This window comes from Anomalospiza imberbis, chromosome 2 (assembly GCF_031753505.1).
Source record: "Anomalospiza imberbis isolate Cuckoo-Finch-1a 21T00152 chromosome 2, ASM3175350v1, whole genome shotgun sequence".
NCBI lineage: Eukaryota > Metazoa > Chordata > Aves > Passeriformes > Viduidae > Anomalospiza > Anomalospiza imberbis.
In genome coordinates, this window is record NC_089682.1 from 63,259,212 (window position 1) to 63,285,865 (window position 26,654).

At 33.6% G+C, this 26,654-nt stretch overlaps 1 protein-coding gene across 5 annotated transcripts in view; it reads right to left on the reverse strand.

Moving 5' to 3' along the window:
* The window catches only part of DYNC2H1 (dynein cytoplasmic 2 heavy chain 1), a 146,678-nt gene that overhangs the window by 115,467 nt on the left and 4,557 nt on the right, over window positions 1-26,654 (reverse strand). For 4 of the 5 annotated variants that reach the window (XM_068181412.1, XM_068181413.1, XM_068181414.1 and 1 more), the window contains exons 1-25: window positions 17,673-17,829; window positions 17,356-17,584; window positions 16,770-16,897; window positions 15,423-15,538; window positions 14,043-14,170; window positions 12,646-12,795; window positions 11,659-11,864; window positions 10,662-10,817; window positions 10,456-10,570; window positions 9,742-9,912; window positions 9,178-9,560; window positions 8,314-8,446; window positions 8,106-8,223; window positions 7,832-7,944; window positions 7,625-7,744; window positions 7,005-7,155; window positions 5,339-5,541; window positions 4,691-4,873; window positions 4,192-4,374; window positions 3,844-4,067; window positions 3,172-3,287; window positions 2,138-2,337; window positions 1,222-1,486; window positions 680-887; window positions 188-317 (exon numbers count right to left, since the gene is read on the reverse strand). In XM_068181412.1, coding sequence (XP_068037513.1) covers window positions 188-317; window positions 680-887; window positions 1,222-1,486; window positions 2,138-2,337; window positions 3,172-3,287; window positions 3,844-4,067; window positions 4,192-4,374; window positions 4,691-4,873; window positions 5,339-5,541; window positions 7,005-7,155; window positions 7,625-7,744; window positions 7,832-7,944; window positions 8,106-8,223; window positions 8,314-8,446; window positions 9,178-9,560; window positions 9,742-9,912; window positions 10,456-10,570; window positions 10,662-10,817; window positions 11,659-11,864; window positions 12,646-12,795; window positions 14,043-14,170; window positions 15,423-15,538; window positions 16,770-16,897; window positions 17,356-17,584; window positions 17,673-17,794 — 4,251 coding nt within the window. In that variant the 5' untranslated portion in view covers window positions 17,795-17,829. Of the gene's footprint in view, window positions 1-187; window positions 318-679; window positions 888-1,221; window positions 1,487-2,137; window positions 2,338-3,171; window positions 3,288-3,843; window positions 4,068-4,191; window positions 4,375-4,690; window positions 4,874-5,338; window positions 5,542-7,004; window positions 7,156-7,624; window positions 7,745-7,831; window positions 7,945-8,105; window positions 8,224-8,313; window positions 8,447-9,177; window positions 9,561-9,741; window positions 9,913-10,455; window positions 10,571-10,661; window positions 10,818-11,658; window positions 11,865-12,645; window positions 12,796-14,042; window positions 14,171-15,422; window positions 15,539-16,769; window positions 16,898-17,355; window positions 17,585-17,672; window positions 17,830-19,956; window positions 20,056-20,165; window positions 20,319-20,821; window positions 20,918-21,512; window positions 21,709-23,064; window positions 23,241-24,326; window positions 24,452-24,604; window positions 24,717-24,897; window positions 25,012-25,104; window positions 25,240-25,476; window positions 25,710-26,452; window positions 26,598-26,654 lie in introns of those variants that run through there. The other variant, XM_068181417.1, reaches the window with a different exon arrangement.

Below are 26,654 nucleotides of genomic sequence, written 5' to 3' on the forward strand. Positions count from 1 at the left end.
GTGATCCCTGTGGGTCCCTTCCAACTCACAATATTCTATGATTCTATAATGTTATCAAAAAAGTGCTGAGATTTTTTTTTTAATTACAGTTAAAAAATTAATCTGAATGATCCGTTCAGTGATAAACTAAAAAAAATGGATCATACTTAACAGAAGCTGAAATTTGATTAAGTATTTACTTACTAACCTTCTTTACAACCCAGTTTAAAGCCTTTTCAAAATAGTCCCCAATCCAATTTTCAAGGTTGTATCTGCATTCTTCAGGCTGACTTCTTATCCAAGATTTTATTAGAGCATTAAGATCTGTATCTTCATCACTAAGTCAAAACAAAACACGATTCAGATAAATACAAGACACCAATGTCTTTAAATAGAGCATTTTAAAGGAACAACAAACTTCAAGAAAAAGTCTGGTAAAATACTTTAACAATTTTTATCAATATTTGGGCTGTCCAGTAAAGAATTCACAATATCTTTTAGAAAAAAATCTGAGATATTTCAGTCAAAAGTTTATAACAAACACCACAGAAGGGATATGCAACCTAAAGAAACTTACCAAGTGATTGGCTTCCTAAGTGTAAGCAACTAATCAATTGCTCCCTTCAATTGAGAATACCTTTCAAGAAAAGTAAGCATATATTTGCTTACTTTAAAAGTATGTAATACTTTTCTGGCTTACCTCAGAAAGATCATCCCCATTCGAGATATTGTAGCAGGAGAGGCACAGCTAAGGTCATGAGTTTCAAATATAAAGTTAACATTTGAACCAAACTGAATTCTTTCTCCACTGGGCATAGTCAACAATTTGTTGTCATCCAAAACAGAATTCAAAGATTCAATCCATTCAGGATCAATATCACCATCACAAATTATCCATGAAGTAATATCTATTTCCAGACAGAAAAATGAAATATCAAATCCAAGAAAAACAGTTCAAAAATATCACCCCTTTCTATCTTAATGTTATTTATTATTCTTTCTTCATTATGACTTACAGTTCTATGAAGACAGTCCTCACGTGCTTTAGCTTCTGCTGCCTATTTTTTGCTTTCTTATAACAAAATTTGTAAAGAATGTAGCGAGGCATTTGGCTACAATTGTTACCAGAAGTTTTTCTTGCCTTATGCTATCCACAAAAAACAACACAATATAAAGAAGTACTTGAAAACGAACTATTTCAGTAATTTCAGTGTAATATCTGCAAGTCCCTCTCAGACATACCTTGGGGCTCTCGCACCACTTGCCGAGCACTATTTGTAAGCACTCCATCAGACCATTCCCTGGTATCCATGTCAATATGGCCCAGCAGTTGATGCCGAGGCATGGCTTTGGGATTCATTGTGTACTGCTTCACTACTCTGCCAGTTTTCCCAAGGGCTGTCTTTAACATCCTCCAGAGTGTTGATTTACCTCCACCACTGGGACCTACGATAACTACACCCATTCTTTGACGCAGCTGTTCATATAACTCCAAAGCCTTCTTGATCTAGACAATGAAAGAGATAATGGCTATGTGAAACTGTAAAGCCAAATAAAACATGCTCCTTTACAGTATTTCTGAGATTTATTTTGCATGCAGACACTTTCTATAATTTTGTTTTTTTAAATAATAGATAATAGCAGATATATTTAGAATTATGATACAAAAGTTTATGAAGAAATTTATTTTACATGTTAGAAGCATTTCACTAAATTACTAATGCAAAAGTAATAGCTATCTTCGGAAATATTTTTAATGAGAATTTAACAAATCTTCAGTCACAAAACTTCATCCAGTTCTACAATAAATAAAAACAAGGCAGAGAAATGCTTGCAAAAATCAAATATTCACATATTTTGTTCTTTCACTGTCCAACATATTCACTGGCGTTTGTATCTGGCTTGAATGAAACTGTGTGTCACATGTTCACATCTTAATTTTCCTTGCACTATTTTTCTTTCAGTTACATAACTGATCTACAGTGCTTCAAAGACACATCTAATTTTTTGTAAACATGTAATTAGAATCTAATAACCAATTATTCTCACTTTTTTATAAAAGATTTTTCAAAAGAAAACAGAAATTAGTTAAATGGATGTAATCTGAATCAGTTCTAATTCAGAATAATACTGTTTTGTTGCTGTAGTTGATATTTACCTGTGTGCTTATAATTTCCAAGTTTGCTTCCTCAAAGACTTGTTGCAAAGCTGCAGTTAACTCAGCATATTCCACATCTTTAGAATCAGTGCCAGGAAATACATCTTTAACCAGCTCATCAAAACGAGTGCAGTCTGCAAATGTAAGCTTTGATGTGGTGTTCAGTCGCAAAGCTTGAACCACTATGTGACTTTCATTAACTGGAAAGAAAAACAAAGAAAACATATCAGTTTAAGATGTGTCAACATTGCTCATACACTGAAAGTAGAATTAGAGCATAGATTCCAGAATTCTAATTCATGTACCATTCTACTTAGAAGCTAGGCATAGTCAGGCATACTTCCTGTAAGTACAATATATGCCCACAAATGCATTCTATACAGATATGAGGTGGTTATGATGCTGGTCAGATGCAGACCATTTGTTATGTCAAAATCTGTAAACTTTCAGATATATGCTGGTTAAGCAAACAGGAACCAGTAGCTGTCTTCTAAAGATGTGAAATGCTCATCCATCACACACTCTTTAATTCCCTCTCATTTAACACCTAAACAACAATAACTTAAAAAATCTTTTAAAAATGCAGTGACTCAGTCTAGTCCAATATATTTCTATCATTCCTACCCATCCTTATATTTGTCTCTGTCTACCAATATGAATCTGGTGCCATGTGACAATTTTTGCAAAACTCAGGGTCAAAATGGTCTGATAACTAATGAATACTAAGAGCATCAGAAGATCAACTTTCCTGTCCGAAGCCAAGTGAAAACAAGACCTTGAGAATAATTTAAAATTATTCCCAAATGAAGTCTGTAATCTCTATTCTTATCCTCATATAAAAGCTCCATCTAGAATATGACAAATCTTTGTGATCTCCTAGTGAAGGTGGGCTTTCATACATATTTTCTTCTTTCCTAAATTGCCCATAGATAAAAGCCATGGCTTTTTGAAACTCCAGTGAGCAAGAAAGCTGGAGTGAATTATATATTGTATAAGATTCTAAAGAATCAAAAGTTTGCTATGGTCAGTCTTACCTTCTTGCTTTGCATCGCTTTTCTTCAGCTCATGAAGAAGACTGCCACAGCCCCTCAAAACAGTCTTCAGTGCTCGTAAACCCCAATCATAGTGCTGCTGTGGTGTCAGAAGCTCCCTGAATTTAAAAACAACAATATTGTAATGATCTCTAATAACCTAATTTTGGGTTGGTGAATGAACACACTTATAAAAGTGTGGTTTGGTCACTGGCACATATTTGTAGTGTCATCTGAAATGCATTTCAGAAATACAGCAATAACACTGGAATTTTCAGAGGGGTTATATGCAACACGGATTTATTATTGACTCTAAGAGCGTTCACTCTAACTTCTGATCTTTGTACCCTCTAATGCACATAGTTTTAACCAAATAGTCACTTGTATTTCAACAGTTTTAAGAGTTCAATACAACACAATGCTTGTCAGCATTCATATGCTCACATTTATATTTAGTGAGATCCTGGGGGAACTGCAATTTGCTCCCTTGAGATTGTAACTGAATTCAAGATATTTTCACATATCAGCCTGCCAACATATTGCCGAATTTTAACTTTGTAAGTTAAAAGTATCTGTACAGAGATTTGCATGGTAAACTGGTTAGATTTAACAGTTACAAGGGAAGAAAATTAGAAAGGTACCATGGAGGGGAAAGGTGGAGGGATGAAAGCTTACCTTGCTAGATTAAAAATAGACACTAATTTTCTACCCAGTATTTTAGCATCCTTAAAGCCTTCTGAATACAAAATAACTTCCGCAATGAGTTCGTTGTCTGGATGAGTCATAGCAACTGGCCTGAAAAGTTGCTTGAGGTTATCAGGCAATTTTTGTCTTCCTCCATAACCTTTTCCAGCAGGATTCAGAGTGATAAAAATTCCAGAATTAGGATCCATTTCAACCTGGCATTAGAAGTGCATTGTAATGATATATTGTCAGATGAAACAGTATCGAGAAATGCTTTTTTACAGTAGTCAGTTTTTAAGTGTGGCCAATGTGAAAAAAATTAATTAAGTTTTGCTGTACCTTTTTGCCAAGCATCTCACATACAGGACTGTGTTTCTTCAATGCATGTTGAATTGTCTGAACCTGCATGGATACTGCAGATAATACAGCTTCCTCAAGCCTATTGAATTCATCAAAACATCCCCAGGCACCACACTTCACTAAGCCCACAAATATGCGTCCCATTGACTTCACATCAATGCCCTTGAAATTGAAAAGAATGTTGTCAAAATTCGAATAACAAGAAAATATAAAAGAATGTCTTCCCATCCACTAAAAAGCAGGTCCTTGAAAATATCCACAAATTTCTAATGGCAACTGACAAATTATCAGAATAATTTCCATAATAATTTCAATACAACTATTACTACTACAACTATGACAACTACTCTTACTACTAATAATAATAATAATAATAAAACCTAATATTATAATTTAATATTATTTCTGGAATATAATATGGTTTTATGAAGTATGGGTATAGATATCCATTTACTAAATTAAACAAAACCATATTTACCTCATCACAATTAAAGACTAATACTTGTCTTCCAAGAATCCCACCCAAGGCTTTTACTGATTCTGTCTTCCCAGTTCCAGCTGGACCATAGGGATTTCCTCCAAGGCCCATCTTCATGGCCTGAGTAAGAGTTAGGTAACACTTATCTGTCAAAGGTGTATAAACAAGTTTCGGGGAAATCCCCTGCAGAAAAAAAATAAATTATATTGATTGGTAGACAGAAAATACTGGCAAGTTAATTGCTTTAATTTTATTCATAAGTAATTAATTTGGTAATATAAAACAAAAGCCAAAATTTCTGTCTCATTAAGAATATTAATTTGTTTACAAAGCTGTCCTGGTTTTATATCAAATGCCAAAGTATTGTTCAATTTTTTTCACAGCTACAGATGAAACTGCACTCGGATATTTAAAACCAAGCATATTAAAAAATATGTATATGATAATTTGATACAATTTATGTATTTACCCCATTAGCATCAAGAATGAAAATTATGACCCTATCTTTTAATATTAGCTATGAAATAGCATGTTAAGGACATAACAATGTTTAGAAAAATGACAACAGTTAGGAGACAATCAGCAGCATGTATGAAATGAGGAAGTGTCTGACTCATATATAAAAGCCACTACGTAAAAATACCACACCTGATATTCATAAGTATATTGCAGTTCAGCATCTACCATCTGAACATAACATTTTTGGTCATTCATATAAAATCTCAGCTGCTTCTTCCAAGCCCAGTCTTCAACATTGTGAACCTCAGCTTGATTCAGCTGCTTCACCACATCAATGTTATGAATGATATCAAGAATCAGAGCTTTAAGCTTGAGCTCAAGGATTCCAGATTCTGCAAATAATCACACCAAAAGAAAAAAATCTCTCTAGTATAGCAAGGAAGACACATGTTACCCATTCAGAAGTTCACTGTGCTGCTTTCTATTATCAGCAGATTTTATTTAGATTTTGTTTTTATTATATAAAGGTTTTTTATTTTCTAAAGCAAGCAGCATGAAATAAGATCCTGACAAACCATGTAAATCATGTAACTTTAGTCATTTTGATGTGACTTTGTCTGCATCTACATGTGGGGAGGGGTGGGGGGGGATGGTGGTTGGGGGTTTGAGACACAGGAAGAGGGGGAGAGAGAGGGGAGAGAAAAAAGGAGAGGAAGAGGCTTTTCTGCAAAGTAATTTATACCAAGAGTGTTAACAGCCATCTCCACTTCAGCAATCAATGTGCCCCACCCTGCTGTTGAGCATCTGAAAACCATACTACACACACTCTGGAGATTTTACTCAGAATAATTATGTTGATGTGGAGTGAAAGTTCATTAGCAGATTGGGCACATTAAGTGTACTCTTATATTTTTTAATTTGGTTTCATTGAAAGAAATCCAGTTTGTGTGTTTCTATATCATTCCATAATGGGAATTAAAGCCAAATAAGTGAGAATAATCACAACTCACTTCAAAATCCCACCTATCTTCCAAACTAAAACATAAACATAATGTATTACACAACAGATGAAATGAACACTCCTCCGTAACTGAGGAAGTTTCTCAAACAGCTAGAGAGAGAGCACAGAAAAGGAGTTCAGATAAAGAAACACACAGACTTCTGGAGGTAGGTGATACAAATCCTGCTCTTAATTAATGTATCAGATGTTTACAGTTCACAAATTCTAAGACAGAATTTAATGCAGGAAGTAGCTATACAAATGTGGTGGAAGATTATCAACTAGATATCGAGTCTTTTTATAACTAAAATAAAAGCCATATTACCTAACCTACAGTGTAACTTTTTTTATCTGAAGTAGTCACTCAAAGCCCCACCTCTCATCAAAAAAAAAGAAAAAAGCACTAAGAGGCTTAATTATTCTAACCGATTTGGACTACGTAAGATTCAGAACAATCATGTCTTGACAATAACTAGCTTATTTTGCCTCAAAGGTACTCAAAATTCTTAGTTCAGAGGCAGATGTGTATGTCTAATATAGAAGAAGAGAATCACCTAGACAGTTGTACAGAATATACTGGCTTGACACAATGTATAGAAACTTACTAAAAAAAAATAAGAGGTCTTCAAATATATACATTTTCCAAGATAGTTTCTAAGATATATATAAAAATCCTTTTGTTTACTTTGAAATAATGACTGTAATCGTGGCTGTAATAGGTAAGTGACTTTATGTAACTCAGCTTTGTGAACTCAAATTGAGACAGATTTATATAATTTCCTGTTTAAATAAACAATGTAAAATACTACACAACTGCAGTCATAATAAAAAATTACATATTAATTATTTTTATACCTGTACTCCCAGTATCTTCTATGCCACTACCAATGCTAGTATAATGGTCCAGTTTAGCCATGAGCTCTAATTCTAATTGTTGCAGGTTATGGGTTTTGATAGCACTTTCAACATCTTCAGTGAACAGAATTTGTTCTGCCAAGGAAAGAATCTTTGGAAGAGAAAGTTCAGATTATGTTTTATAAATATTGAACACATATAAAACAAACTAGTTTTTCAATTAATTTGCAGTTGCTCATTATGTCTGATATTTTAAATATTTTATTGTATAATTTTTAAACAAAGCTTTACATTTGCTATGATCCCAAGAACAAATAAAGCCATCTAAAAACATGGCAAAATTTTGCCAAAACTTGCAATGTAATCTAATACAGCAAGTCTTTTCCATTAAGTGGTGTGTCAAAATGCCATGCAAAAGACCTAAGTATTTCAAATGTTTGCAAAGGAATTTCATAAGAGCACATATTTTTAAGAACTTCTCTACATGATCAGTGAGTAAAATGGATATGACTGGGCTTATTTTCTTCCAAATCTAAATGTACAGTTCTTCATGAAACTAAAAAAATAACTTATTTGGTAATTCTAAGACTACACAGTGGCACTACTGGATCAACTACTACCTGGGAAGGAAAGAGTGATGGATCAATTGAACCTTGCAATTTTTTTCCAGCATCAACACAGTCAATTAACATTTTTTTCAGGGTCTCCTTCATCTCCAAAGCCAAACTGTTTAGCCACACCTGACAAAGAGACAAAAACCTCAAAATTATATTAGAAATTAATATCTCAGTGATGTTTGAACTAGACTAGGATGCGATTTCTCTTACCTCCACATCATTTGATAGAAGAACTTTATTTCTAAGTGGCACAGTTTCTCCTTCTACAGACTTCATGGCAATTATGTATTTAAATTCTTCATCAAAGCTCACACTATTAATGCCTATTAATCAGAAAACATCAATAAAGTTATATATTCTCAAAGTCAAACATTAATTACTACATGTCTAGTCATGGAAAGAGAAGAACTGCAACATATTATTTGGCTTCAAAGAGGCTTATCTCTAAATAAGTAAATTTCACAAATAAAGATTAATGCATTACCAGCAAAAAGTTTCTTAAGATGAGACTGGATAACCAGAGGATTCGTGGACTGTCCTAAAATTTCTAATAAGTCATCATCTCCAACAAAATAGAATCTTGGAAATGCTGAACGCTTTTCCTATATAAAAACAGAATAAATATATTTTGTTGATTTAAACCAAAGCTTACTGACTTTCTTTATTAAAAAATGTATTAATGTTCACTGTACCTCCAAAAACTCATTCAGAGATTTCTGACATCTCTGAAGCTGGTCAAGTATGGTAGTTAAGGTATTTTTTATTCCTGCCCGGGCATTCAGTGATGTTATCCTATTGTCACTCTTAATATCTGACATAATGGATCTTGACAGAAAAAAAAAATCATAAATTCATTAAAATTTTAATTTAAATATGACATATGTAAAGTTAAGTACATAAAAATTAACACACAGACAAGTAATATAAACAGCCAATATATAACTTTTAGGTTTCAGTACTAACGATGAAACATTTCAGAATTTACCTCAATGTCTCTCCAATGTAATTTAAGAACAACAGTTTCTTGCTAAAATTTCTCTACCCAGAACCAAGAAAATTAAATTCTTTACTTTTATTTCCATTTAAGTCATTTCAACTCAAGCCAAGACAGGTAATGGTACATATCTTTCCATATTTCTAAAACCTACTCCCTTTTTTATCTTTTTAGTTGTTTGGAACAAATAAACCATCTGTTTCCCCCAAAACTCTGTGTGTACTTTCTTAGTGAACAAAGTGATAGTCTTCAACATGATTCTTGAAAAAAACAATTACATCCCCTCTACTTCTGCTGCTAAGACCAAACTTGTGTTTGCTTGCCTCGCTCATAATCTTTAATGCTTCACATGATTCCTTTCTTCCCATGTGCCCCATTAAACGAAAATATTACCACCTTTATTCAGATATATGTTGCCATCACACATACATATCTTCTGAATTCCTGCCACTGACCTTATTCATACATATGCCAATTGTTCCATATATTTTCACTAAGAAGAATGTTCCAGACTACATGTGAAAGATACTACAAAAGGTAAGTCGCATTCCATAGCACTAACCTAAAATTTTCATCTACTCTGTTAAAACGAGATTGTTCTTTGGGTAGAGCTCCACGACCAAATATTGGTTCCAAATAGACCCACTTCCTTTGAATTTGGTTTAAATTCTGCAGGTATTCATCCAAGTCAGCTAGTTTTTTTTCCCAGATGGACACTTTATCTTCAAAACCTTTGTAATACGGAGAGTCCTTAAGAGACTGTAGAAGACAGCGATGATCTCCAACTTGATTGACCGTGTCCTTCCAGTCTTTAATAAGCCTGATAGTTTTGCCTTGGCTATCTTCATAATCTGTTAACATAAAGACAGCTCCAACTCCCCAGAGTTCAAGCTCACGTAACGCTTCTCTGATTGTGATTTCACCTTGAGCTCGACAATTCAAATCCTATTCAAAAGCAAGAATAGATCTCACATGAAACTACCGAGCTTGCAATAAACTGTCCATTCAAAAATATAACACAAATTCTACTTCTACAGTATTTAAGATAGATGAATATGGAACAACATATAACACATAAAGTAAACCATAAAAAAACTATAGATCCAGAATTTAAAATTATTAATACCTTAAGTTCCATTGCTTTTTCTATAATGGCATCTGTCACTTTTAGTAGATCTCCAAATAGCAAACCCTCAAGTGTAGTGCCGCGGGGAAGACCCAGAAGACGAAAGAGATCCAACCAATGGTCTGGAGATAGATGTTCTCCTCTTACATATTTTAGGAGTGGAATTATCATCTATAGAAAAAATGCATGGGTAAATCCGTCTAGTTGTTATGAAAATTGCAACTCTTTGATTATGGAGTGACATGCTATTCAAACAAAAATAAAATTTAAATTCTTAAACTGAGGTGCAGTTTCTCCAGTTCTCGAATTTAAACTTTGGGAATATGATTCTGAAGACAACTCACTGTAAAGCTGTGTCTATGTAAGCTGTAATGACCATTCTGTTTACTGTACAGAACTAAAGGTTCCCAAAAGAAGTGAAATGTTCAAAACACTAGCAGAAGACATTTTTTTAAATATTAACATGGTTTTATTGTAAAAAATGAACAATGAAGTATAGAATGGAGTACATTACCCAGTAATACCAAAACATTTCTTGTTTCACAGGCCTTTTTGAGATTCATAGAATCATAGAATTATTTGGGTTGAAAATGACCTTAGAGATCACCTGGTTCCAAATCCCCTGCTGTGGGCAGGGACACCTTCCATTAGACCAGGTTGCTCAAAGCACCACCCAACCTGGCCTTGAACATTTCAGGGTAATTAGCATCTTACTTTATATTTGTCCACTTCTTTTTGCAACTTTACTGTTATTACAGTATGTTCTTCCATCTTCCTCAGTCTGTCATGCCAGTTAAACAAAAATTCTTCAAATAGGTATATCTTACTTCTGCATGAAAATCAAACATAAAAAGGTCATAACAACACAGCACTACAACCACACTTGTATGCCCATAAAAAATTAAGTAATAAAATGTTACCTAAAAGTAATCCAGTCTTCTTTAGCTTTTTCCTGAAAACCTTGATAGAACTCTTCATAGAGTGCCCAGACTTCTGCACAGCTCTGAATATCTTGACTTACAATTTCTGACAATGATAAGTCAGGCTCTTCCAATTTAAAATGATGGCATTCTTCACTGCATAAAAAGATCATTGCATAAAAAGATCATTGCATTATGCATTACATCATTCCACTATACTTTTATGGATTAAGAAATGGTACTATACAGAAATCATCATAGATTTTTAAGAAAAGTCATTGGCTTTATTGAAGAATATTGCTGCCAACAAACTGCATTTTCCTTATAATCTCCTTCTTGAATAGAAATAATAAAGAAATATGACTGAGAAATATTTTACACAATAACCTTCTCCCATATTCACAATTATTTTCAATAAACTTTAATTTATTTTTTATTTATGAGAAAGGTGAATTAATTTGTGCCCTCAAAATCAAAGCTGAAAAGAAAATAATTTTGAATTGATTATTTCTTATTGGTGGTAAAAAGAATATGCTAATTTTATTTGCCATCGTTTATATGCCAAGGTAAGAAGTTTAATAGAAAACTTCATTCTCAAGATCTACAATAATGAGCACGGATACTTACTGGAGAGGTGAGCTCCTGTCCACTTAAGTTACAAGAGGTTATTTTTGGACCAATATCCCAAACCTTCTCTTAGTGAGAATTTCAAAAGTCAGAATTAAGCCTTTAGTCTACAAACTTTCTTTTGCAAGACCTTAAGTGTTTTCTCAATTTATTTATCAAAAAAACATCTAGAAAAACTTAGCTTAAGAAATTGATGTTAGGCAAAACCAACAAAAAAGACCCGGAAAAGCTAATGAAAAATATGTAATACAAATTAAATTACTTATAATACCTGTTGTGATAAAAATTAGTGAACATTTTCTGAGATACTATTGCTGCAAAAGATCAATGCATTAATGAATAAGGCATAGAGGGAAACAAACACACATACATGAGTTTTTCTTTCACGGTTTTAAGTTCATCAAATTCTTTTTTTTTTTCCTTTATCATCTGAGCACTTTTCTCAAGTACATCCTGACCACCTGTTTCAATTACATCATCACTTGGCTTTAGCTGATCCCAGCGAGCTTTAAATTTTTCCACATCTTGAAGATATATATTGATACGTGAAAGCACATTTCCTTTCACCACTTCCATCTGCAAAGCAATAGGCAAAATTACATTCCTTAGTAGCTTGTATCTACAACTATGATCAAAATCAAAGCATCGACTTCAAAACTTGATAATGACTACTTGATCAAAAATCAAACTCAAAAAACTTCTTGTATAATACCCAAAGAAAGAGTTCAACTTTATCCTCCTCATTCTGTTTTTCTTTTGAAGGGGGCACTACATTTTTTATTATGCTAGTACTTGAGACCTATTTATTCAGCCTATGATACCTACTTAGGCTTGCCTCTTAAAGCATATAGAAAAAATGCTATATGTGTGGCAAACTGATATCTTCAGTAGAACTTCAAATGAGTTAAGTAGTTTGCCTATGGACTGGAATTACAGGACTGTGCATAGGTTAGCAAAGTTAAGTGAAAAGAAAATAAAAAGCTTCAATACTAAAATCATAATAAAGAAATAAAAATGCTATCTTTAAACAGTTATCCTCTTTTTCTCTGTTAACCGTTGCATTTATTAAGCCATTTGTGTCACCAGAAAGTTGTTTTGAGACAGAACTACAACAATATAACATTTATTTTAACATCAGTTCAATGAAAGTTTCCTCTAGCAACTGCTTCAGAGTTAACATTTTCTGCTTAAGAGTCTAAGTATTCTTCCTTAGACAGCTCTCCCTCAACTCAATAATGCCCATGTTATTATTGAACTGATAATATTTATGGATTTAATCTAAGAAAAAAGTATTGTTCCAGACATATTCAAAATAATTACAAAATTTTCAGGTAAAACTTTAAGCTTTCATTGCTACCTGTTCAGCAATCATAAGCTGGTGGCTCTCCATCATTAATTCAAATTTATCCCATGTAGCTCTTAGGTTACTGATACTGTCCAAACCTGCACCAGCCACAGTTCGCAGAAGTTTGTTTTTATCTTCAGCCTCTTGAAACAGGAGAAAAATCTAAAATCAGAAATATCAAAAATAAGTGTACATGTAAAAATTCAGCAAATTCTGTTTATCTAAAGCAAATACATATGAATCACCAATTCTGTAACACAGATGCGCAGATAATAAGCTTATATACAGCTGCTTTATTAATACTGCTAATAGAATAATATTAAAATACTTGAAAAAATAGTCTCTGAGGTATCTAAAGAAATTCTAAACCTTGATCTTAACATGAGATATATAGAAGTGAACGTTAACTATGAAAGAGGTATGTGCCACCTTATATATTGCAGAGATCAACTCAATCAAATTGGAAAAGAGCAGCAGAGCAACAGAATGTGATAAATCTGTGTGCATGTTTGCTGGCTTTGGCTGGGATGTGGTTAATTTTTTTTCTTAATACCTGTTCTAGACTGCTCAAAGTGCTTATAAAAGAATTGGAAGAGGAGACCAGTCTGTGAGATGATAGTTTACTGATGATACTACGTTATTTCAAACATTAAAATACTTCACCTGTGGAAAACTGCAGAACGAATGCATAAGAAATAATGACTGACGATACTGGTGACAAGCAAAATTCAAGTAGATAACCATGAAGAGACATAAATGTGACAAAAAAATTTCACATGTACAAGTTGAGTTCTAAGATAAAAATTGCACTTGACTGCTTTCTTAGGGTTAAGATGAGATTAACTAACACTCTTCAGTCTACAACAGAGATCGCTGATACCAGACACAACAAAGTAGAATACAGTCATGTGCCATGAAAAGGAAGAATAGGAACTCTTTGGTCCATATCTCTTCCAATATAAGACATAAATGGCAGAAGTTAACAGGTGCCAGTTGGGAAAAAAAATAAAAAGAGGGGTTCCTCATGTAATGGGTAATTGATCTACACTTTACCAGAGTATATTTTGGATGTCAAACATGTATTTGCTCTCAAGAGATGACAAGGTAAGGCTGTGGAAAAGTAATCCACTGAGTGTTACTATATGCTCAGGAACTACAAAAAACTCCACAAAGATCAGGTTGAAGGTTAGGAGCAAAAAGTATCAAATATGCTACCTGGACTCTGTATTTTCCCCTAGGTAAATCATTCCACTGCTGGACACAAATTACTATGCTACACGGACTACTGCCCTGACCCTATGTGGCCTGAGCATGATCTTTATTAGTTATTATTAAACGTAAGTTTCCATACTAGAAAGTAATTACAGTTTTATAGCTGTCGCTCTGGATAGAATAAAATAGCATCTTACCCCTTCCTTTCGTTCATGTAAGCTTAAATATTTTAAATTGTCTTCTGCTATTTCCTCTACCGTCTGGGGCCTAATCACTAGTGTTTCCATGGCATCAGTGAGAAATGTAGAAACATCACAGAGGTGAGCTACACAAAGATGGAAAACAAAGTTATCATGGAAAGAATATTTGTAGTTTTAAATATCCAAGTCAGACAAATGCACGAGGATACAGCATTAGTCATAAGCATGCAAAGTAATTGTTTAAAAATTGCAGACTCCAATCTTGTCTACTACCTCAACAAAAATTGCACATTTGTGTTTACAAGTAGCTTTTCAAACTTAATCCACTGCATTCAGTGTATAATTTAGACTGTAAGTATCAGAGTCTCTTCTGAACATTAAACATAAATAGGTGAGGCATTTATTTGTATACTTTCAAAGGCTGTAAAAGTTTTTTGGTTTTTTTTTTAGGTAAACAGACATAAATTGCTTTTGGGTTCTTTGGGGTTATTTTCTGTTTATTTTGGTTTGGGTATTTTAAAGAGGCTAACGAACTAAAGCCCCTTGTTTTACATATTGAAAAGACTCACAAACAAATGCCTGTATAAGCTAAAATGTTGTATTTACCTACCTACCAAGGTAAATCTCTTTTGATACTGAGAAAGGAGCTGTACAGCTCCAGGAAATCCTCCAGGAAAGATTCACCTTTCAGGCTATAAAATAATTCCCTTTCCTGCACAATCCCTGTTATGAGTTTCCCGTGACAACCATTAGATTGAAAGCACAAAGCAGTGTTATTCCTCACCATCTATGCTTTATTCCACTTTGTCCTGCTGTTCCATATATAGATCAACCACCCAAAACAGGGAAATGTTTTGTATTCTTCAAGACAGTTTCAACAGTTTTGACAATCTAAGCAACAAGCAATTCCATGGAATAAGTCCAAATTATTTTAGACTCTTTATGAAGTATTTCAAGTTGTAAAAGAAAAATCTAAGAGCATTTTCATTACATTTTATAACACCTTCTCAAACACCTAGGAAATTTTCCTCCCTCAAATATTAAATAAATTTTCCTCTCTGAAGCAACACAATTGTCCTTCAGATAAAAGAAACAAGCAAAACAATGTTTATATGTATTCTTCTACACCTGTAACAGAGGTGGTCCAAACAAGAGAACAGGAAAGATGCACAAAGGGTCCTAGGCTACGTCTGTAGTGAAAAAGTAATATTGAGGAATACACAGATGTAACAGATTACTTTCTCTGTATTGTGATTTCTGCAGTTCACTGTGCCTGAAAATAAAATATTTCTTTAAAGAGTATTTACATTAATACAAATGTGCCCAAGTACAGCAGAAACAAACAAAACTAAAATACTGTTTATTGAAGTCATTTACCTTGAATAGATTTTCTCAAAGAAACAACTAGAACGTCGTACAACTTCTGGATGAAATCATCGATCACGGTTTTCACAGGGTTGCAATTAACAGTTAAACAATCTATTCTGATCGTGCTTCAGAAAAAAGAGATTAAAAGACAGCAAATATTCAGTAGCACACTTACATGTATGATCTTACATCTCTACACCTATGCACATCTATAGTTTACCCTAACTTTGCAGTTTAATGAAAATTTTCCCTTATAATTCTACAAATGAAAGTCATAGCTTATTGGGAAAATTACTTATAATGTTGAAATGTTTACAATTATGTATATATACTTTCAATTTTATGGGAACTTAGGTCTAATGCTCTGCTTCTCCAAATAGTTAGAAAATGCCTTGATTTTATAATACCAATGCCATAAAATTCTGAATGGCTATTATTATACTCAAAAGAAAAATAGTTTCATTATCTGTATGTTCATGTCTTTAATTCTCTAATTTACATCAGAGTTTACTAACTCAGCCTTCAGTAGTAATAAGAACAGAAGAATAGCCATAGAGAGTCATTTCAAGGCCCCATATCTAATAAAACAGTGACCATAAGCAGATACCTAAAGAACACTAAGAAATAGGTCTACCTTACTTGATATCTTCCTGACTATCCTCCCTCAACACTAATATTTTCAACTCATGGATTTCTTAGCAACATGTTGCCTCTGGCTATAGGGCACATCAGCCAGCTTCTCTTTTATTCACCTCAGTTTGTCCATGAACTCATGGAAATCTTTACTACTCAGAGTATAACTACCCAGCAAGTTCTACTTCTCCAGCATGAAATGTCATATCTTTTTCCTTGTTCTAAACATGATTCCTAACAGTTTTACTTTAGAACTCTAACCATACAGTACAATAGGTTCATGACAATATATGTAAGAATAAAAGCCTACCCTACCTTATTTTAAATTTTAAGAGGTAATCAAATGTTTCATTACAGGAATTACTTCATGACAAATATTTGCTGTGTCTGTTCCTAACTCCTATATATAATTCACATGTACAGAACTTAGCTAAAAGATTTAGTAAAGTATTATGTTTTGTAATATTTCAGAATTAGCCCTGAATTCTGAGGAAATTTCCCATTATATCAAGAGGAAGTCGTTAGTTTTCAGAAAAGGTGACACAAATAAAAGAGAGTATCTAAAAATAAAAATGAAAAATCAAAATCTAAACATTCAAAAACTACATCCAAATTTTAAAAACATTTGAAATTCCATCTAGATTTTCATCTCTATTTTACTATTACCTTTAAAATATCTGACAGAATACGTTATTCAAACAAAAGATTAGAGTTACACTATACCTTGGAAGACGTTCTGCTTCTTTCCCTCTCACTTTCAATGCCTTGAAGTTTTTTTCCCAGTCCTGTTTGCTAGAAAGATGTGTCTTCACCAAAGGTTCCATATCTACTTGGCCAATTACAACCCATTCCTTTCCAACATTATTTTTTATTCCATGGAAAAGAAATATTTTCCAGATTAAAAAACTGTTTCTCAATAACATTAAAATACTCTAATTAATTTTTCAAGTTACATTCTCTTTAACCTTTATGCTTCTTCAATTATCTGTAGATTTTCTTAGTACAAAAATCAGGAGGTAAAAAACGGTTTGATATGTTCACACGTTTAAGGACATTCAAAACAGAAAGACTGAAAAGTCAGCTATTATACAGAGTATTCAAAAGGAACTATACATATACTTCAAGTCAGGCATGTGCTTAAGTGGTTGGCTTAACGTGGATGGACTTGCTAAGCTTTTGCTTATATGCCTTGAAGAAAAGAACAACAATGCACAAACATAATTGCTCAGCTACTTCTAGAATGTCCAAAGGATAAAACGACATAAATCTAATTGAAAAAAGGTATGAGTCAGTCCACTATTGAAAATACCTTGAATTGATTAGAAACATCTGTCAGCCTTCTGAACAAATCCTCTGCTTTACTGAAAGCGGTCAGAAATCCATTTGCATTTCTTTCGGTCATAACAGTGAATAGAGACTCATCTTCTGCCTCACTTACTCCCCTAAACTGATTTGGAATAGAGATGAATCTCTTCATTTCTCTATAATATCTAGCTCGTACTTCTTCGAAAGGAGGTCTGAATTGCAAGCGACCTTGCCTAAAAGGTGAAACAAATAGAAAAACTAGTATTTTAATGTCATCTGCACCTGAATACTTTCTTCTAAGGCAAAAAACCAAAATCTTACTTGAATGTTAGATCAATAATTATCTCTGGTAAATTCTCATTGAGTGCTTCTAAGCCCATTTGATATTGATGCTCCAGAGCTTTATAAAGTTGATGATTCCAATGCCGTCTCCAAACTTTCATATCACTCGATTTGAAACCCTAAAATTAACAATGTTTATTTTTATTTTATTCCTCCATAATTATAAGATGAAACTGCACACGGTATAAGATCCAAAGACCAGGATCTTAGTAAAATTCAATAATCACACAGTTGGCACAGACTGGGTCATGGCACCAAGCTGGTCAGAGTTTAAGGACCATATGGACAACATATTTAAGTCACTTTGTTTTGTTTTAGATAGTCCTGTGAGGAGCAGGGAGTTGGACTTGATGGTCCTTGTGGACCCCTTCTAAGTCAAGATGTGAGTTTTTGATTTTGTGACCAGTTATTGCATTTATTGCATTTATTTCAAATTAATATAGGAATTTTAAAAATATCAAAATCAAGCATTCTCTATGGCAAATCAACACAGGAACTTCACTGAGGTTCATCACCCATTGGTTTACCAGAACGTTCTTCAGGGTTACTCTAAAATGCACCAGACTCTGCTAGAAATAACATTAAGAGCTGGCTGAATAAGAGATTTAAACCTGTATCACATCTTCTATTTTCTTATAATATGTAAGCTACCTTTTAAATAGTATTTATAAAAATTATTGTGTATTTCCACAGAACAACATTAACTAATAAATAAATGTAAAATTTTACCTCAAAGAATTCAGTTTTTCATCGAAATCTGCTACACTGCATTGTAAGAACATGGAAAGCCTTATCATACAGTCAAGTTATGTAAATCACAGAGTATTGTATGCTGGAATGGACCCACAAGGATCATCAAGTCCAACTCTTAAGTGAATCAAACCCATTACCCTGGCATTATTAGCACCCTGACCAACTGAGCTAAATGGTCATTTGCAAGTCACGGAGAGATTTGCACAAAGACAATTTAAGCTAGAAAGAAAGCTAGAAACTCTTTCCAGCTTAAAAGGTTCTTTTGTTCAATTGGAGATTTTCAGGCAGGGCTTTGGAGAAAGTCCAGGGTTGCTGCAGGAAGCTATGCAGTTAAGGTCTGTCCTACAATTCAAAGCGGCCTATAGAAGCTCTTCCAACAGAAAGATTCTAGAGATTAAGAAAACCTGAAATTGTCTTAATTATGCCTTAAGACAATTATAACAGGATTTTTAAAGAATTTTGTAATATTTTGATGACAACAGGAGTAAGTATACCATTTTAAAACTTTTGGAATGTGCAAAAAAATATACATTCGGTTAAGTTTTACCACTTCTACTCAAATATTTTTGAAGAGTGACTGAAAACATTTTAGGTCATTTTCCATCTAAAAACATTTCATAATATCAAAATAATTTTCAAACAGTTCCTAACAGAAATCTAGATTCTTTTCATAAAATATACTGACTTAAAGATAAAAATCTGCAAATTAAACTTGAAAAGAAACCAAACCAGATTATTTTTTATATTATCTTGAGAAAATGAAAACTAAATTAGAAGTAAAATACTGTAAAGGCACTGCATTTATTTGACTGGCAAACACTAAAAAAAGGTAAAGTGCATTTGCACTATAAAGGATACGAACAACATATCCATCTAAGAATATCGTCCTTTGATTGCTGAAGGCTATAGGACAAACTAAACTGGCTTGAATAATAACAACTCAAAATAGCTTACTTTGATAATATGATACTTTTAATCAATTAATCAATATGATACTTTATCATCTTATTTAATTACATTAAGGGTAATTTCTAACTTTAACGATTCTATGATTCTACTCTAAAAGTTGTCAGTTGATAAGTGAAGAAATAAAAATATGTTTTTCTCATTATTTCAGGCAGAAATGCATTTTAATTCCAAATTTCATACATTTGTTTTTTTCTGAGTTTATACTCATTATCTGTACCAATTTCTTCATTTTACCTTGCATTAATGGCTCAGACACAACTGATCTACATTACCCAAGGTTTTCCCATTTCTTCATCTAACACCTGTCATTGACCAAAAGTTCTTCTCCCATTGCTAGTATGACATAAAAAAATTATCTCCATCCTCCTCATCTGTGATTTTATCTCACATCTGGCATTAAGTAGGACACAGATGTTTTCCTAAGACAACTAGTAACTCCTTAATCAGAATTAATTCAATCACGCTATGTTTGAGTCTTAAATCTTGATTACTGTTTAAAAGTCAAATTTTCACAGTTTGCAGTAGGAAAATCAAACCATGCCTGTGACTCGAGGCTGGCAAAACCAGTTCTGAGCTCCTGAAGCCCCTCTTTCCAACGCTGCTGCTGCCGCAGTAGATCAATATTCATAAGCGATATGACCTGTTAAAAGAATGTTAAGGAATAATAAACATACTCATCATCATGTAAATTAAAGAAAGGTTAAGGTACGCTCTAACAGACATGACTTCAATTTTATCTGGAAAATATACCTTTTGAATGAAGTTTGTGTGCCACTTTCTTAGTTTTCTATTTTCAGTGGAAATCCGTTCAGCAGCACCTTGGAGTTTTTGGATATAAGCCTCCAGTTCTCTGGGATTATCCCAGGTTATTTGAGCTTTTCCTCCAGGACCTGATTTTGAATGCTTTAAAAACACACAAACTTTGTAACATTTAATGACAAAAACAGTCTACCAGCCAACATACAGGAGTGATAATATAAGAAATATGCTTTTATTCCTAGCAAAAAAAAATGGAGGATCTCCCTTTCCCTAGCTGCACTAGAGACAAAATAATCTGGCAAATCACAGACATGTAGGGGCATAGCATTATAGCTACATCAATGCACTGGAGAAGGATTAATGACAGACTCCTAACAGAGTTTGAAATAGATCAACTGATGTTGAGACTTCTGCTCCACAAACATAAGCAGACATCTAAAGATGAGAGGACACCTTAAACGCCTCTCTTGATCTTTGTTCTGCACAGATCAAAATAAAAAATGTGGCATTAATAATTGCTAATCATCTTCAACTGTTTATCAAAAAATTTTTTTTTAATTACAATGCAATAAATGCAGAAAAAGCAGCACAGAATATGCACAGATACCACTGAAATTAAAAAGACAAAGAGAGGGGAAGTCTTTCACCTTAATTATCTGTTCAAATGCTAGAGCAGATTGTAACATCATTGGCTTTTGACTCCAAATCATTTGTTGATCAATAGAATTATAGAAATGTGCCACCTGTAAAAAAAGGAGAGCTTAAATTTAAAAGAAAAAATAAAAAGTCTCATGTCACCTTTGCCTTAGCTGTAGGGGTATCCCAGATATCAATGACACCTCATGGGAAATTGAACTGAAATATAAGCCAAACATAAATATATGTGGCATTGAGTGCAACCAAAAAAATAGACCACTCACCCCCAAAACCCCCACACATATTTCCACTAAAATACTTGCTAATATATTTTCAGTTGAAAAGCAGCAATGGTGAGGATAAGTTGCTACATTTTATGAGAATTCCCTTTAGTCATAATTATAAAAAACTGAAACTAAAACCAGGTAATCAACTAATTACTTGTCATATTTTTGTATATTCATTCAAAACTTCATATGACTTTAATACTGTATTTCAAAAGAAGACACATTCTGAAATTGTAAAGCATATCTTTACTTTTGTTTTCTTTTATGGACTTCACTAATTTGGTTCAAGAAAGAAGTCACTTTCATAAAGACAAGCACAGTGAAAAGCTTAACCACACAGACAGAAAAGACAGCACTGTAGAAAAGTTCAAGCAGGGAAGTCAGAACAGGAAGTTATTATGGCATAATCTTATACCTGCTTGAGGATGACCGCCTGCTTGCAGAACTTTTGTGCGGTGTTTGCAAGATGCTGTATTTTAGCTGGTATAGCAAAGCCAAGTGCTGATAGCTGACGTACTTCTCTTAGCAGAGTCACCAAACGATCTGAGTAAAGTATGTTTAATGTTCCAGAAATGGGATCCAACTCCATCACAGGGCTATTAGCTTGGATACTGAACCAAAATCAATTATAATACTGAATATAATTCGATATCTATCCTTTCTTAGGTGCATTTTACCATAATATAACAAACTATTCTAAACAGCTTGACGTCATTCTATTTTGTTTTTCTATGCATATTAACATTTTAATTTACTCAGAAATTATTCCAGTAACCTTTCCTTTAATTCAAAGCCAAAGAAGATAAAACAGAATTAATAATGCCTATCATTTTTGCTTACTAAGTGTCCCAGGTCTGTGATGATAGTTAATATGTAACTCACAGCTAGACAGTATTCTAGATTACACTGTATCCATCACAGTCTCTCAAGCAGGAGCCTTACCAGCCTCAGTCTCCAGCACTGCAAAGCGGGGAGAAAATATTGAGGGAACCAATTCTAAGAACCAGAACTTGCATCAATGGAGAATTTTGGTATATTCAGCCAGATGCTAATAAGAGCATCAGCCTATTTTCAGACTTTACTCTTTTTTTCTACTTTAGTAATGCTTCTACCACCATCCTTTCACAAACGCTTCAGCCTTACTCATTTTTCTCTTTTATCATCTCTTTTCTAGCTCCCATATCCATTGCATTCCCCTATGTAGGGAGCTACTTCTTTTCTTGTTCTTTTAATTAACCACTTCACATCTTTTAAAATCTCACAACAACAAAATTTTATAGTACTAATAAATTAGATGGCTGCTATATATTTGAGTATTTTCATAAAAATAAAAGTTTTCATTTAAGTATAAACTCCTGCGTCCTCTGTAACTGTGGACAAATTCTTTTCAGAGGAATTTTGCAACACTCAGAGCTGAAGACAAAAGTTAATGTGGCCAATCAACTAAAATTGTTAAAATATATTTTAGTATCCCATACAGAAATTTTATTATTTTGGGAAAAAAAAATAATGAAGCTTAAATTGATATGCTTACCCTTCTTTCAACTGCCTTATGTAGACTGCAGAATTTCTTGTGAATAGCAATTAATTTGTTACTCTACATGTGTTATCTGTATATCACAGCTATACTCTCATCTAGTCTCTATGCATTATCACTATAAAGATTACAATGGGTAACAAGTAAATCCAACATGTCTTTCATTCCGGGTGCTAACACAAACTTCAAGATTATTATTAGTCTGCAATATTAGCTGTTAATTAGTAATTAAAAATATTGTCCTTTATACTTCACCTTACCAAGCAAGACTGGCAGGATGATGAAAGCATAATAAATTGCTCTATTTTGTCTCTCCATTCATTCTCAATCCTGTATTTTTTTTAAATTTTCTTTGTCAAGTTCTAATGAATTACACCACATTACAGATTTCATTATTTAATAAACATTATTTAAACAAGAGTCTATTTACCAAAGTCCTGACTTGGGATTTGATAATTCTGACTGGATATTCCTAGACCAATCATCAAATTGTTCTTGCTCATATACTTTCAACTGTTCCAGAAAACAATTTGCACTTTGAAGAAAAGTTTGAAATCCGGGTAAGTCAGACAGAAGAGCCTCTGCCAGCTTGATAGAATCATCCACCTTAAAGACCATAACAAAGAAAAGAAGGTTAACTTCCTAGTATGCAATAAGAAAAGAAAAATCACCACAATAAAAAACAGTATTACAAAACATCAAAGTGGGATTCAAAAGCTTATTAGGAAAAAAAAGTGAATTCTAAACTGTGTCCCAGATGTCTGAATTATCTTTAGAGTAAATTGGGTTTGAATAAGCTGTTCACTGACAACAGACAACACGGGCAATGGCATCCCACCCCTATTAAGATACCCCAGGATATCCCACTTGGTCTTTAATTAAGTCTCTGAAAAGGTACAGATCTCCCATGAGTCTTCTGTTCTATCTATAAGGTCCATGACAATACTTCAAAGGTATTTGAAATGGAATTTCACATCTACAAGTGGACAAATTAAAATGCTAGTCAATACAATCAGTGGAGATTCCAGAGAAATTTAAAACTGATATACCTCAGCTGAACCAGGTTAATAGTTATTCTGGGATAAGTATCTTCTATTCTTATTCAAATCTATAGTTCTTGTAGAGGGCACTTATGCTCCCAAAAAGCATTCTGGCTTTCACTTGTAAATGTTGTCCAAAAATTGTTTAAAGTTTCCTACTAAAGTGCAAATACAAACTTAAAAAAACAAGATAAATTAAAACAGAATTGTTGTACATTTACTGCAAATTCCCCGGCAGGCACAATCTCAAAATGTACTACTCTTTGATTTCAAGAAGACACTACCAAGATTAGTAATAACAAGTGAGGATTAGGATTTCAGAATCTGGGTATCTGTGAATCCTAAATACAATTTTAAAATGCAAATTGGAGGGTAAAATTTAACAAAAACACCTACTGTATGAATTTTGGTCTTTCTTTCTTTTTTTTTTTTTTTTTTTTTTTGAGGTAGTTCAGTTTACTACAAAAAGACTAAATTCTGGGTCTGCTAATAAAATTCAATTTAGCAAAGCAGCACCACTGATAAGGAGCCTTGATTATATAACTCTAGGGAGGTCCACAATTTTTGTGTGTGGAATAATCCACAGAAATGTCAAATACCATGTTTTACATTCTATGAAAAATCGTGTGTAAACAGTAACAGAATCTGTTACCTTCAGTTTCAGCTGCTGTACCCATACAATATTATTGACGACTTCAGAAAGGTTCTTGCCTGACAGAGGTCCAGAAACCTCACCAGGAACACCATGGCATCGAGCTCCAAAGTCTGTCTCATAGTCTAACATATGCAAAAGATTCATTAGACAATAAATCTAATAGAACAACCTTAGACCACTATTGCAGTTATAAAAATATACTAGGAAAACTGGCATAATTCTAGAAGTAAATAAAGATCCTAGCATTCACAAAAAAAACTAATGTAATTAAATACCTTTGACATAATCTTGAAGTGCTGCCAGCAATGTTTCCCTCTCAAAAAGCAATTCTTTGCTTATATTTGGGTGCTTTATAAGTTCCTTATGCTTCTGAAATATTTGAAGAAGCTGGAATATGAAGATTTTAATAAGTTATCACTTTCTTATGAAAAAAATTAAACACAGGCTGATACCACCCAGTGGTGCTGTCTTTGGCTTGAAGTACTTACTCCTATCCCCTAAACTGACTGCTTAGGAATTAAATAACTTGATCTTCAGGAAAGTTTTCAGAATACAGAATTACCCATACCTGCTGTGGACTGTCCTGAATTTCTGAAATAAATTTCTTCAATTTGCTTGCTATTTTTTGTTCCATTGGGGCAATAATTCTTTCATACTGAGAGACTGCTGCTTTCCATAATGGCTAGAGATAATGAGTTCATGTGTTAGTTTAAGGCTATATACATTGCAGAAAAACACAGAAAGAATGTGAATAAATTAAAAATAAGCATTATACCTCTGTGTAAGGATTATAGTGTACAGGATTTAGGCCAGCAAAGGGTTCAAACACATGGGAAAGATGTAAAGAATTTTTTTCTCCAGCTGGCAAAAAGAACATAAGTTTTTCATGAAGTGTTCTAACAGTTAGCACCTATGAGGGAAAGAAAGTATTTGATATAACAAATGTATTTTTACATAGAATTTATATTTACAAGTACACATCTCTCTCCTTTTTATAAGAAACTTTTGAAAGACTCAGACAAACAGATTATAGAATACTATCTGACTCTGAAAAGACTATGGAAGTATTTTAATTCCCTTTTATAACTTGAAACAATGCTGTTTAATTCCATCTAATGAAACTAATGCGTATCATTCAAACCTCTACCTCATCAAGACGTTGGCCAAGTTTGGCTATCAGTTCAGGGAAATATTTCTCATTTTTCCATGGATGCAGAGTGTAACGTTGCCACAGTTGTCCAGTTAGGTATTCACAAGCTGACACCCACTGTTCACAAACCAAGATGCCAGCCTGTATATTTTCTTTAACACTGTGAAAAGTATCCTCCCACAAATTCAAAGCTGCTAATTTTCTCTGAACAAATCTACCTAGTGAGCCACCTAGAAGACAAAAAAGTGTAAAAAAACCAAGATGTTTGTTTAAAATAATTCCTTTAAAGATACATCACATTTCAATCACATTAAAAAAAAAACAGTGTAGTGTCTTGATTTCAAACCACATAAATGCAGCAATAATTGATTATTTTGTTTCAGATCCAATAAATCTCTTTAATATCTCCAAGGTAAACAGAAGTTGGTCCAACTGAAGCTGATGGATTTGGATTCTGGATTCCACACACAAGCACCTGTCTTTATCAGCAGCAATGGCTGTATCTGACTGCTCTCCACAACTCTTCCTCTTACATACACATCTGGCAGGAGCACACAACCTCACTGTCCTATGCCTGTCCCCAAACATGGGGCTGCTGTCAAGAGAATGAAAGAACCTGTCTGCACATCCTGTTTTCACCTCCACACAGACTGAACCAATCTTTAATGGGAGTTTATGCAAACAAGTTTTCTGCTCTGAGGGAAAGACAGGGAGTCAAAGAGAAGCATCACAAATCAGGCCCACAGGCTGAAAGGTATCCAACTCCATCTTCTAACTATCACCTTCCCAAATGTGTGTGAAGGCATCTACCAGAATTGGCTGAATTGCCACATACTAGAAGGCAAATAATATTCATGGATCATAATTACAAGAAGCAAGCACCTTCATGCTGTGGGCTGTTATTGGTCTCTGCTCAAGGAATCATTTTACTTCTCTCGACTGTTCATTTAAGAAAGACTGCATAAAGGTTTACCTATCACATCCAAGAGATTATGCATGCGAGACTGTGGATAAGGATCATGTTCTGTTTGTCTCCACACACTATCAACGGTGTCCTTGGTAGCCTCCACCAAATCCACAACTTCAAATAATGAGAGAGTATCCAAGTTGAAATAATCCTAGAAAAAAGAAATCCTTAATATGTTTAATTTGCTAATAGTATTGTCAAAATATTT